Source organism: Drosophila simulans, unplaced genomic scaffold (genome assembly GCF_016746395.2).
Source record: "Drosophila simulans strain w501 unplaced genomic scaffold, Prin_Dsim_3.1 Segkk6_quiver_pilon, whole genome shotgun sequence".
Taxonomy (NCBI): Eukaryota; Metazoa; Arthropoda; class Insecta; order Diptera; family Drosophilidae; genus Drosophila; species Drosophila simulans.
Genome location: NW_025416867.1, coordinates 374,942 through 388,750, shown reverse-complemented (window position 1 = coordinate 388,750; position 13,809 = coordinate 374,942). Strand labels below are relative to the sequence as shown.

Here is a 13,809-nt window from a genome sequence, read left to right as displayed (position 1 = left end):
CGTTTTACACTGTTCTGAAGGCGCAGCAGACACGTAGGGCCGAAAGTCTGTGGGTAGCATTTAGGCCCTGGGCGTAGCTTTCGGTACCAAGCGCTTTTGCCCACACCGGGGCGGCATATAGCATGGTCGCTCGGGTGACGCTCGTCAGCAGCCTTCTACTCGCCTGTTTTGGGCCTCGGGTGTTCAACATTATGGTTGATAGCGCCCGATTTACACTTGCTGCTTTCGAGCTTGCGTAGGCTAGGTGTTCCCGGAACGAAAGCCTGGTGTCTATCATGACTCCCAGGTACTTAATTGCCCGAGAGGAGGACACCGTGGTACCGCCTACCTCGACAGTGGCCGTCTCCACTGCCTTCCTTGAGCTAATCAGGACAGCCTCAGTCTTCTCAGGCGCCAGCTCTAGCCCCATTGAACTGAGCCAATGTTCAATGGCCCTGATGTTTTGGTTACACTTCTCCTCGGCCTTGCCGCGATGCTTGTCAACAACGAGCAAGGCCATGTCGTCCGAGAAGCCTACGATCTCGCTCCTCCCGACCAGCGGTAGGCGAAGTATCCCGTCGTACATGGTGTTCCATAGAAGCGGGCCGAGGACCGAGCCTTTCGGGACTTCACCGGTGACCTGGTGCCTGAAGACTCCTTCCGACGACTCGCACCGGATCAGAAAAATAGCTGCGAATGATCCTGACTAGGTAGGCTAAGACGCTGAAGCCAATCAGTGCTTCTAAGATCCGGCCCCACCTCGCTGTGTTAAAGCGTTCCTGATGTCTAGTGTGACCATGAGGCAGTACTCTTTGCTACCCCCCTTCCATTTGGTGCCCTCGATTGCTTGGGCCGCTACTTCGACCACTCTGTTGACAGCGTCGACGGTGGACCGCGCTTTCCTGAAGCCAAATTGGGGCCGTGAGAGGTCACCCGCGTCGGCGATATCCCTATCTAGCCGAATGCACACCAGTTTCTCCAGGAGCTTGCCAGTTCCATCGTTGAGGCATATTGTCCGGAACGATGAAGGCTCCTCGGCTTCCCTGGTTTTGGGAGGAGAAACAGCTTTTGTATTTTCCAGCAACTCGGGAAGACTCCTTCCGTCAGGCACTTGATGATGGAGAAGGTGGTATTGTGTGTTTGCGAAAAATCCTGGAGTTACTGCGGTACTACCGCGAGGCTATGCTTCGCAGGCCGAGGATGCGCTCTCGATTCCTATTGTCTTCAGCGAAATTGCTGATTTGGCCCCAGAAAGTCTGGTCCATGATCATGCGTATTCCAAGGATCCTTAATGCTGGAAATTAAAAATGATATGCTCATCCCTGATAATCCCGGCCCTTCGTCAACTGCTTGCACCGTCTTTGCCACCATTCCAAGCTATTAGTTCTGGCGTTGGCTTTTATGGCTTGACTGTTCGCGATCTTCTTCACCTCGTCGTAGATCTCCTTTGCCTCCACGGCCAGCAAGTCTATAGGAAGAGTTTCAGCTATGACTTAAGCTGCGTCGTCCGATATCGTCCAAAAACCGGAACACAGGAGCTTTTCTTGGACGCTTCGGCCAATATCGCGGCTGAGTACAGTGCTGTCGCCCTGCAGACAGGCTGAATGAGTAGTTTATTCGCGCTAGAGCCCCAGTGACCCTAGCCGCCTTCCTGTTCGCTTCCGCCAGATGCTCTGTGAACGACAGCCAAGTGTCAAACATGAAAACCCCTAGGTATCTTATCGTTCGTGCCGACAAGACCGTGATGCTTCCTACTCGGATGGTGGCTGGCTCTACCAGTTTGCGGCTCGGTCTCCGTTTTGTAGTGTGCTCTTTGGTGCAAATATATGCATTATCAAGGCTCCCAGCTTCTCGATCGCTATTTGCCACTATTACCAAGGCAATACCGTCCTTAGTTCTTCCTGATAGTCGCAACCTTAGCACCCCATCGTACATGGCGTTCCACAGCAGTGGCCCAAGTACTGATCCCTGGGGGACTGGTTACTCTGGTTACTCTGTGCTCAATTCTCCCTCTGTATCGTAGAGTAGTACTTGGTCGCTAAAATAGGACTTAAGTATGCCCACCAACGCGTCCAGTACACCTAGGTGCTGTCCTATGGTGACGTCCCATCTCGCTGAGCTGAAAGCATTTCTGATGACCAGAGTCACCAAGCAGTACTACTTGCTGCCTCCTTGCCATTTTGTATCTTAAATTGCCTTTAAGGCGATCTCCTTAACCGTTGCTAAACTTCATTGACGAGAGGTCCCCTGCAGCGGAGATGACTTCGTGCAGTTTGAGGCTGATACAGGGTTCGAAAGCCTTGTCCATGTGGTCGATCAGGCATATCGGTTTGCATAAAGATGGGCTGTCGGGAGGCTTATTTGGCTCCTTCCGTGAGGTACGGGCTAAATAACTTAGCGAGTGGTTCCAGGTGCCCATCTAGCCCTGGCGTTTTTCCCGACGGCATGTCCTTGGCGACCTAGCGGATTTCATCTGGTAGGAATTATAATAGCGATGTGTTTCCTGGAGCCGCGTGTTTCCAACTAAGTGGTTGCCACCTGGAGTATTACTGTTAATAAATGACATTTCTTACTCAAAAGCATTTTATTCCTACCGCCAGGTTTATTTAGTCTCTTATTCCTTTTGCCAGCTTTAGATTTTCGCTCGCCACTATAGAGCAGACGCAGACCACGTAGACGCTCACTAGGGGTCAGACGCTCCGTGGATTTTAGTGTTGGCTGTTGGTCCGCTCCTTGACCTTTGACACCTATACTTTCTTGTCCAGCTTGTTGGTACTATTTTCAATAGGATTCCATGAGTTGCTGCCAAGGATTCCCGTCAACAGGCCAAGAAAGTATGCTATGATCAGCGACAAGATCCTTTGTCGAATTGCGGAGCTTCTGGCGGGTAGCGAAGGCATTCGCTGAGAACCGCCACCTGTGGTCGACTGCGGCAGTGCAGCCCCACCAAACCGGTAGCTTAAGCCATTTAGCAACACTAGTTACTTAGCTGACTGCGCGATCAGCTAGCCTGACATTGCATCTTTAGTGATTTTCGATAATGTATCCCAGCTGCGCAGCATCCGTTTCTAATAAAGAATTCTTTGGCAGCGGCACTCAGCCGTTCTTGTAAACATCCTAAAGCCTGACCTAAGCAGATTTGACTGCTCTCTTTGAACACTTCCTAATCTTAAGAACCCAAGAGCGAGGCTCTCCCGAAATATTGTTCATATACTGAGGCTTCTCCTCAATCAAATTTGCATTTGATTTTTAGCCTTAAGCTGATATCTGAATAAAGTATAAATAAAGTAAAATATAACTGCACCAAAACAATAAACCAAGAATATTTTTGAACAATAAATGTTATTAATTCAAAGCTTATGAAAAAGCTCTTTGGCTAAACAGTGGCAATAACAAACTTAGGGGGGAAAAATTACTCCGCACAAATTCAGATGTCAAGCGGAGGGCCTGTCTGTGGTCAGTGCGAAACGTAGTCTGTAGAAAGAGAGTTTGGAAGATAGTTTGGAGAGACGGAGTCAGTAGAAAGAAAGCTTGTTGAGAAAGAGTGAGACGGCACAAATTTACATTCAAAATTAGCAAGGCTACGAGTCAACAACACAAGGCAACGAAGCAGCAGAGAAGCTGCAGCCGCGAAAGTCAATAGAAGCAAGATCGCTACGTCGAGACGTTCGGGAAAAGGAAAGCAAAGTCCGAGCACACGTGGGGCTAACGCGTTATCATCTCTCCCAGCGATAGCCTGGAGAGTCAGCCGTATAGGCAGCAATTCCCAGCTAGCACCCAGCAGCGCAGACCGCGTCGTTCAGGACAACGCGAGCCGCACGACATCAGAAACGAGGCCGTCGAACAGGCCCACCCAGGTCCGCCGCGTCGGCTTGAAGAAGGGTTTAGGGTGGAACGTTCGCCTTTCACTGGGCGTCTCGGTACAGGGAATGCGGCGTAAACCAGGCGTTTGCATGGAGCGTCAGTAGGCAATGAACAGGCGTCTGGCGGACCAGTCCGGACAGAGCAAAGGGCAGGAGGTTGCGGCTAGCAAGGCGTTTATCTTGAGAGCCCAGCACCTGTCTGGTTCCTTAGTCTGGGTACGGGGACGCTTCCCTAAGCCCACAGTACATCTCGTCGACACCAAGGTCGTCCACGACGGAGGAAAAACTCACCACTGGAGATCGAATTGAAGTGTAAAGCGAGCCACATTAAAACAAGCTTGATCACGTTTGCTATAAATTTGATGGGACGAACACACGACATCTTCTGAGCTAGCCGTGCGGTTCGTAGGGAGCAGACCAAACAAAATCAATTCGTTACGTCTGGCGCCCAAAACGTAATTATCCCGGCAGTATACTTGTGAGAAGCCAGCCATGTAAGCTATTGACGAAAGACTCGCCAGGACTGCAGAGAGACGCAAGGGTTGTTGACGCAAGTTGACGCAAATCCCGTATGAGCCTTGGGCAACAGTGTGTGCTGACTTCGTCGGACCATTGCCGAGGTCGAAGCACGGAAACAGTATGTAGTTGGTGCTGATCGACAGGTTTTATAAATGGACTGAGTTGCAAACAGCCACGGCGGAGACGTTGCAGAAGCGTTTAGGGAACGCATGGGTACGAGGTACTGTAAAAACAATGATAGCACAGTTTGCCGGACAGAACCAGAGAAATAGGGATGAAAGATGGGCCGAAATTATGATGTCTGTAAATTCCAGTGTACCAGAATCTACGAACAACTCACCTGCATTTTTGACGCAAGGCCGCGAGCCGAGGCTACCGGACGGAATATACGACAGAAATACGCTAGGTAGAGTCTCCGGAAGGAAACGCCGAGAAGATGAAGGAAATCTTCGAGATAGTAAGGAGAAACCTGGAGAGAGTTTTCCAAGATCAAGCAAGACACTTATGTCTACGAAGAAGACAATGGAAGCCAAAGATTGGTGACGTCGTGCTTGTCAAAGAGCACCATTTGTCAAAAGCGGCAGAGGGATTTGCGGTCAAGCTGGCTCTGAGGTTCGATGGGTCGTACCAGATTGTGGACTTCGTATCGCCAGTGATATGGAAGGTCCGCCTTCGGAAGGATAGAAAGGAAGGGACGGTAAACATCAAGGACCTAAGCCAAAGGATCAGGTGGAGGAGGATGTCGAGAACAAGGACGCGTATCCAACGGGAGGAAATGGGGAAAGTATGCAATAGAACCAACAGTACCTGTGAATGGACGGAGCAAGTCATCTGTTGAAGCGTCGGTCCCAAGGCGAGAGACAACGGGAACATGTCGCGAGCAAACCACATGAGACAGGAGGGAAAGCGGGAAAGGTTGTGAGGAGAAGGAGTCAATACAAACGTTAGGCCGTCTAGCTGTCACTAGAGTCAACGGGGCCTATCGCCTATTGAACACCGTAGAAAAGGAAGAGATGGTACGGATGACCGGGCAGCAACGTAAGGATGGGCGACTGTAGTCAGAGACAGACCGAGGCAGACTGAAGACCGTGGCCCGGAATACAGAGAGGTAGAAGACGTAACGGTGCTGGGGAGAAGACAAAGATGCCGAGGGAAATAAACGAAAGGACCAAGAGGAGACTCGAAAACCGAGGCATCGTGGAAAAGGCGTCCGAAGTGTTGGGCGCAGACGATTAGAAGCAACATGAGCACTCGCATCAAAACTGATTTAATCAAAAACAAGAGAGAATGCTATAGTCGAGTTCCTTAACTATCAGATACCCTACTAGTGGGAATGCGAACGAGAATTTTCATTATTGGGGAATAAAATGAGAAAAAATTTAAAAATTGCTTAAAAGTGTGGGCGTTTAGTAAACCGATAAAAATTGGCAAAACAAACAAAAAAACGAAGAAATATCTAAACATTTTTCAATAGTGTGGGCGTGACAGTTTTGAGCGGTTTTAGGGCGATAGAGTGTGCGTGGCTAAAATTTTTTTTAAAATCTATAATAAATAATAATTAAATAAATCGATAATAATAATAAAATTATGAAAAAATATCCAACAATTTGTATAACCATTGCTCGTAGAGTAAAAGGGCATAAGGAATCGTTTCCGACCATATAAAGTATATATATTCTGGATCAGGATCAATAGCCGAGTCGATCTAGCCATGTCCGTCTGTCCGTATGAACGTCGAGATCTCAAGAACTATAAAACTATAAGGTTGAGATTCAGCATACAGATTCTAGAGACAAAGAAGCAGCGCACGTTTGTTGACCCATGTTGCCACGCCCACAAACCACACGAAACGTCTACACTTTTGAAATATGTGTTTATATTTTTACACAGTTTTATTAGTCTTGTAAATTTCTTTCGACTTGCCAAAAACATTTTGAACAATTTTTAAATTTTTTCTCATTTTATCTGATTTTTATAAAATTTCGCGTCTATTATGAAATTTTGCGTTCGCATTCACACTAGCTGAGGTATCTGATAGTCTATTAATAGTTCGACTATAGCTTTCTCTCTTGTTAGATAATATTTTATATATTTCTCCAAAAAAGTAAATTCGTTTCTAAGAAAAGTCAAATATCATTCTACCTATAGCACAACGGCTTGTTTGACTTATCGTTGACGCAAGTTAAATATATTCGACACTCGTTTGGTGGGATCTATGTCTTGTAACAAGTCCAGAAATTGTGTTTCTGTCCAGAGTAGCACCAAAGACACTAGAATAATTCTAGTGTCTTTGGTGCTACTCTGGACACCAAACGAGTGTCGAATATATTTAACTTGCGACAACGATAAGTCAAACAAGCCGTTGTGCTATTGGTAGCACCCTTTACTCAATTTGAAGATCCATATCATCCTACTTTCGAGGTGACAATCGAAATAGGTACCGTAATAAAAGAGAAATCATAGAAGTCAACCAAGCGAATTCATGGTTTTTGCAATGCAAGCTTTCTGAGGCCAAGTAATTGTATAGCTGGCATTAATTGGTCCGATCTTTACTCCTGCAACATAATGGCGGATGCCATTCAGTCATTATTTAACTCTTGTCTTCCGAAGTACTATCCCTCAATCTTTAACAAACCTCCTTGGCTTAATAAAGAGTTGACACACCTAAGAAAAGTCCAGACTTTATAGAAAATTTAAATAAAAATATCGGTTCTCAGTCTATCCTTTCCAAATATTTAAGTGCTCGCATAAATGTTACCGTGCTTAATTCTCAGCGTTACAAGAGCTATATAAACCGTTGTAAGTTCAGCTCGCACAAGATCCGAAATAGATTTATAATTTCGTTAACACTAAGCGCAAAACAATTTCTTACCCTTTGTTTAGGCAATGAGCTTTTTCATTGAATTTGAGAAATGGTGTGGCAATTTATAAACATGGTCAAGTTAATGTATCAGTTAATATTTCAGTTTTATTTCAATATATTTTGCCGCACAGGACTGTAGGGTATAAAACGAACGGCGGCAGTGCCCGTGCCAAACCGATTAAGAGTTAAATTGCATCACAGCAGTACCAGGGTGATCAACACTTAATTTGCAACTGATAGTGCTATGCAGAAGACAAATGAGCGAGTTTCACAAAATAAAGATTAAAACAGCTGTGCTTACTCTCTATTGAGAGAGATGATCATAGCATAAAGGGGAATGCAAAATCTATTGCTGCACAGAGCAATGTATAAGAGTGACAAATAAAATAACTCAAATTTATCAAATTTCAAACAACGTATTACCTCATTCCGAACGCGGTATCAAGGCCGAATCCATTATTTTGTCCCACTCTAAACGAAAGCTCACTGCTTTACGATCTTCAGCGTGTTAAGCCTGTCTATTCGCCAGGTCCCGACGGAATCCTTGGCTGTGTACTCAGATTCTGTATCCTAACCCTGCAATCTTCACAGTTCCCAAATATATGGAATAAGTCGTTTGTGTCTCCTCTTTATAAAAAAGGTAGCAATTTGGATGCAAGCAATTACAGAGAAATCTCTAAATTGGCGGCTATCCGTAAGATTTTTGAAAATGTTATCAATCCTCATATGCAGCACCTTTGTAGATGAATCATATCACCGTGTCAACACGGTTTTATGAAACGCAGATCAACAACGACTAACCTCTTGGAGCTAACTTCTTTCGTAATACAGATGTTATCTACACTGACTTTAGTAAAGCATTTGACTCTGTTAATCTTTACCTTCTAGTAAGAAAACTTGATCTATTAGGTTTCCCTGTTGATCTTCTAAATTGGATTTCAAGCTATCTGAATGGCAGGACGCAAAAAGTCCTCATTAAAAATTCTTTATCTTGTATTCTCCGAGTCACATCCGGTGTCACACAAGGGAGCCACCTTGGTCCGCTTCTTTTTAACTTATTTATTAACGACCTCTCCTTAGCAATAAAACATTCGTGTGGACTTATGTACGCAGACGATGTTAAATTATGCCTTCAGAACAAGGACATTTCGCGCCGTTTTGTCTTACAATCCGATCTAGACAGCTTTCAAATATGGTGCCGTGATAACATATTAAACTTAATTGGCTCCAAGTGTAAAGTTATGACCTTTTTCGTGTCAACCCAATATGCACGACTTACACTCTAAGTGGGTGCCCTTTGGACAGAATAACACGGGTTGATTAAACTTTTTTCTGACCATATTTCGCCTATTGTCAAATAGGCCATGAGTGTGCTTGGTTTTATAAAAAGATGGTCAAAGGAATTTGATGATCCTTACATGACCGAACCCTTATTAATTTTGCTAGTTTGTCCGTTATTAAGTATGCATCACCTGTTTGGAGTCCACAATTCGAAGTTCACTTTGACCTATATTATCTTTTTACTATAATAGACTTTATCCTATTTCCTTGACATTCTACCGCCATTAAGCTATTAATAAATATATTTGAAACCTCCGAAATTTTTGGAAATTATTTCATAATTTTAATAGTCTTGTAAGGTTCTATCGATTTGCCAAAAAACTTTTGGCCACGCCCACTCTTACGCCCTAAATCCGACGAAAACTGCCACGGCCACGCTTTCGAAAAATTGTCGGATATTATTTCATAACTTTTTTTTTTATATCTATTGGCCACGCCCACTCTTATGCTTTAGCTGAGTAACGGGTATCTGATAGTCGGGGAACTCGTCTATAGCATTCCCTCTGGTTTGGCGGTAATATGTTATATAAATTAATAATTTTCCATTCGTCTTATAATTATTAACTTTTACTAAGGTGAACAAAATCTTTAAATGCTCGAACGGTAAATATCTGATTTATTTATCATTTTAATCATTTCACTTGTCCATAGCATTTAATCAATGTTTTGAAATATGTATTTTTTAATACAAAACTACTTTGCAAAATATTTCATTGCATCATACAATAAACTTTTTTTCAATTATGTCGTTCTTATTATAGGCATGTGTTATATCTGGTGAATCTGGAGCTGGGAAAACAGAGAGTACCAAATTTATTCTGCAGTACTTATGCACAATTACTTCAAACGTTTCATCCTGGGTACAGCAGCAGATTTTAGAGGCCAACACTATTTTGGAAGCATTTGGTAAACTACCTATTTTTTCAGATAAATAGATCTTTAAATATCGGCAGGGATCACATATCTGACCCTATACATTATATTTCATTACATTATATTTAATTAATTCATTAATTAATAATAGATAGGTTTTTAATAGATACAAGATAGGTTTAGATAGGCTTTAATAGATTCAAATCAAAAGCTTTTAATTAATTCAGCCAACTGTATGGAACCAATTCACAAATGAATGTGGTTGATACGTCGGAATACTGATCATTATGTAATCTACAAAAGGCCTTTTGAATAAAATAATTATACCCTTTACCCTTAACATATCTTAATTGGGTCCTATCAGCCGCCAGCATTTAATAAATTTATTGATTGCTAACATGTCGACTTTGTAGAATACAGTTAAGCTCTACGGCGCTTCAGCCGGGCAAAATTTTCGTTCGTGATCCATGCAGAGAATCTCTCTTGTACTCGCGCTTGGAGTAATCATTTAAAATTGCTAACGTATTTTTATTATGAACAAGAAAGAACTAAGGTTTATAGGTATTTGCGTGGAAGAGCGTAGAGAAATATAAATTAAAAAAAAACAAGAGAGAATGCTATGAGTTTCCCGATTATCAGTACTAGTGTGAATTCGAACTCTAAATTTAATTATTTTTCTGGGATATCGATAAAATGAGAATTTAATAATTATGTGGGCGTGACCGGCTTGGCGGCTTTAGTTCGTTAAATTGGGCGTGGCAAAAACTTTTTTGGCAAATCGATAGAAAATTACAAGACTAATTAAATTATACAAAAATATCCAAAAATGGCTCAAAAATGTAGGCGCGGCAGTTGCTATAATAGTTCCTGAGATCTCGACTTTCATACGGACACGCGGACATGTATGAATTTCTGATCCCTCCGAACTTGTTTCACGCGGCGTGTTCCACACTGAATGGAAAACAACCACAATACCCTATACACCCATAAGTGAGGATATGATGCACCGTAACTCAAACGTCGAACACGAAGGCTCTACCCTCGATATGGGTACCAACCACAGCCACCACGATACTCCCACCAGGGGGCCTACCTCAATGAGCAGTCTTAGATAGCTTCACAACCCGTCGTACCGAAAAAAGAGGCTCGGTAGGCCTCCTCCTTTTGCTCCGACAAGCGCTTTCGTTTATCGTACGGCTCGATTCGCGAGAAGATAGACGCGATATAGAAAAGAGAACAGAGACGAGGAAATTAACATAATGTAAAATAACTCTAATAAATATTAATGTTAGTCGATCTAATTATGTACTAAATAAGTAAAAATTGATTGCTTTAAGAGCGGCAGAGAGTCAAGATCACAGATAATAGGATAAGTCTATTATAGTCAGAACATAATACTCTGTAAGGGTCATGCAACTCATAGTTAGATCTATAATGATTTAAGATAATGGGTATATAGTTTCTAGTGAATCTACTTGGAACCGAGAAGTTAAGCCGACTAATCAAGTCGGGACTCTCAACATCCCCACGAATAAGCTTACAAATAAAGACTGTTCCGAGCATAGTTCTACGGTTAGCTAGGGAAGGTAAATTAATTAAAAGTAGTCTACTGGAATAAGGAGGTATACGGTGTGCATCCCAATTTAGGCGCCGCAAGGCAAAAAGTAAGAAGTTTTTTTTGGACCGATTCAATACGGTCCGAGTGGAGTACGTATTGTGGACTCCAAACAGGTGATCCACACTCAAGAATCGGACGGACTAGCGAAATAAATAAGGTCTTAGTCATGTAAGGATAATCAAATTCCTTAGACCACCTTTTTATAAAACCAAGCACACCCCTGGCCTTATTGATAATAGTCGAAATATGGTCAGAAATTTTAGTTTTGGGTCCAGAAAAACACCAAGATCATCAACCCGTGTTATTCTGTCCAAAGGGCACCCACTTAGAGTGTAAGTCGTGCGTATTGGGTTGGCACGACAAAAGGTCATAACTTTACACTTGGAGCTATTTAAGTCTAATATGTTATCACGGCACCATATTTGAAATCGGTCTAGATCGGATTGTAAGTCCAAATGGCAAGAAGTGTCCTTGTACTGGAGGCATAATTTAACATAGTCTGCGTACATAAGTACACGCGAATGTTTTATTATTAAGGGGAGGTCGTTAATGAATAAGGTAAAAAGAAGCGGACCAAGATGGCTCCCTTGTGGGACACCGGATGTGACTCGGAGAATAGAAGATAACGAATTTTCAAAGAGGACTTGTTGTGTCCTGCCATTCAGATAGCTTGAAATCCAATTTAGAAGATCAACAGGGAAACCTATAAGATCAAGTTTTTTTATTAGAAGGTAATGATTAACAGAGTCAAATGCTTTACTAAAATCAGTGTAGATGACATCTGTATGAAGATTATTTTTGAAACCCTGTATTACAAAAGAAGTTATCTCCAAGAGGTTAGTGGTTGTAGATCTGCGTTTCATAAAACCGTGTTGACACGGTGATATGATTGATCTACAAAGGTGCTGCAAATGAGGAGTGATAACATTTTCGAAAAGTTTTGGGATAGCCGACAATTTAGAGATTCCTCTGTAATTGCTTGCATCCAGTTTGCTACCTTTTTTGTGCAGAGGAATCACAAAGAACTCCTTCCATATATGAGGGAATTGTGAAGATTCCAAAGATAAGGTAAGCAGTTTCAGTAGAGGCTTGCACAAGGCTTCCGCACAGAATCTGAGCACACAGCCAGGGATTCCATCGGGACCTGGCGAATAGACCGGTTTAACACGCTGAAGATCGTTAAGCAGTGAGCTTTCGTTTATAGTGGGGCAAAATATTAGGTTCGACTTAGATACCGCATAAGAGTATGGCTGTTCGGAATGAGGTAAAGTTGAATATGTTGTTTGAAAAAACTTGGCGAATAGATCGGCTATTGCCTGATCCGATGTAACCGTAGTGTTTTCAAAAAATAGCGAGGAAGGGTAAGAACTTGTTTTTCGCTTAGTGTTAACGAAATTATAAAACTGTTTCGGATCCTGTGCGAACTGGAACTTACAACGGCTTAAATAATTCCTGTAGCACTGAGCACTAAGCACGGTAAAGTTTATCCAAGGGCTTAAATATTTAGAAAGGATGGACTGAGAACAGGTATTTTTAAATTTTGTATAAAGTCTGGACTTGACATTTCCTAGGTGTGTCAACTCTTTATTAAGTCGCGATCGAACACTCGACGAGTGCAGACGTGCCTGCGGATCGACAGCAAATTGTTAGCAAATTGTTAGCAAATTGTTCACAGTTGTAAGTCCCGTTACTTGTGCCCAGCCACTTCGCGTCGCGTGATCTTGTCGCGCGTTTTGATTGGCCCAGCCAACGTACCTAACGGTAGTTCGCACTAACACCATCGCACACCCGAGTGTGCGTGTTATCAGCGCAAAAAACCCAGTGCTCGAAGCAGCGGTATAATTGCAAAGCAGCAGCCACGTGCTGCCTGGCTCACCGGCTTACGGTGCCCAGCTTCCCCCCCCCCCCCCTCCTCACTCCTTATCAACTTTGGAGAAGATGGACTGGCAGGCCCCCCCGCGCACCCACAAGCTTGGAACAACACCACGCAAAAAGGCTCTGAGAACACGCAAGAGCAGCTCCAGCAGCGAGGGAAGCTCCTCGCATACAGAGCCGGGCGAGATAAAGCGAAAACCGGCAAAGAAAGCACAGGGAGAGGAGCTGGAAGATAAGCCAAGCACTAGCGCAGCTCTGCGCAAGAAGCTCGCCAACAACGCCTTCGCTTTACTCTCGACTGAAGAAGACGAGTACGACCAAGAGAGCTCTGATGACGAACCCGGACCTAAAGACGATTCCAAGCCCAAGACCCCCGAGAAACCAAAGCCCACCCCGAAGACCATCAAGCCACCTCCGATTTTTATCCCCGATGTGACCAACATCTCGGCACTCGTCAAGATGATCACGACTCTTGTAGGCCCGAAGAACAATTTTACCTACAAGACCGTGAATGGCAACAACGTACGTGTCATGATGCCGGACAAAGAGTCCTATACAGCTCTGCGTCTCCAACTTGTGGCCCAAAACAAGAGGCATCGGACTTTCCAGCCGAAAGATGAACGTGCATACAAGGTTGTCATCAAAGGACTCCACCACTCCACCGATCGTGAGGAAATCATTGAAGACCTTCGCAGACAAGGGCACGCTGTTAGAGATCTGCACAATCCCATTGGCAGAAGAACTAAAGAACCGCTGGGAATATTCTTCGCCAACCTGGAGCCTTCCAGCAACAACAAAGACGTCTACCAAGTCAAGCGGATCTGCAGGTCGGTAGTAACCATTGAACCGCCGCAGAAGTTCAACGACGTGCCTCAATG

General features: G+C 43.7%; 1 protein-coding gene across 6 annotated transcripts in view; it reads left to right on the top strand.

Annotated features, from left to right (window-relative positions):
* LOC27208787 (unconventional myosin-VIIa) overlaps nt 1-13,809 on the top strand; it is a 530,661-nt gene that overhangs the window by 190,322 nt on the left and 326,530 nt on the right. For 5 of the 6 annotated variants that reach the window (XM_039298281.2, XM_039298279.2, XM_039298280.2 and 2 more), the window contains one exon: nt 9,327-9,471. The exons of the other annotated variant lie outside the window; for it this stretch is intronic. In XM_039298281.2, coding sequence (XP_039154215.1) covers nt 9,327-9,471 — 145 coding nt within the window. The remainder of the gene's footprint in view (nt 1-9,326; nt 9,472-13,809) is intronic. 6 annotated transcript variants of the gene reach the window in all.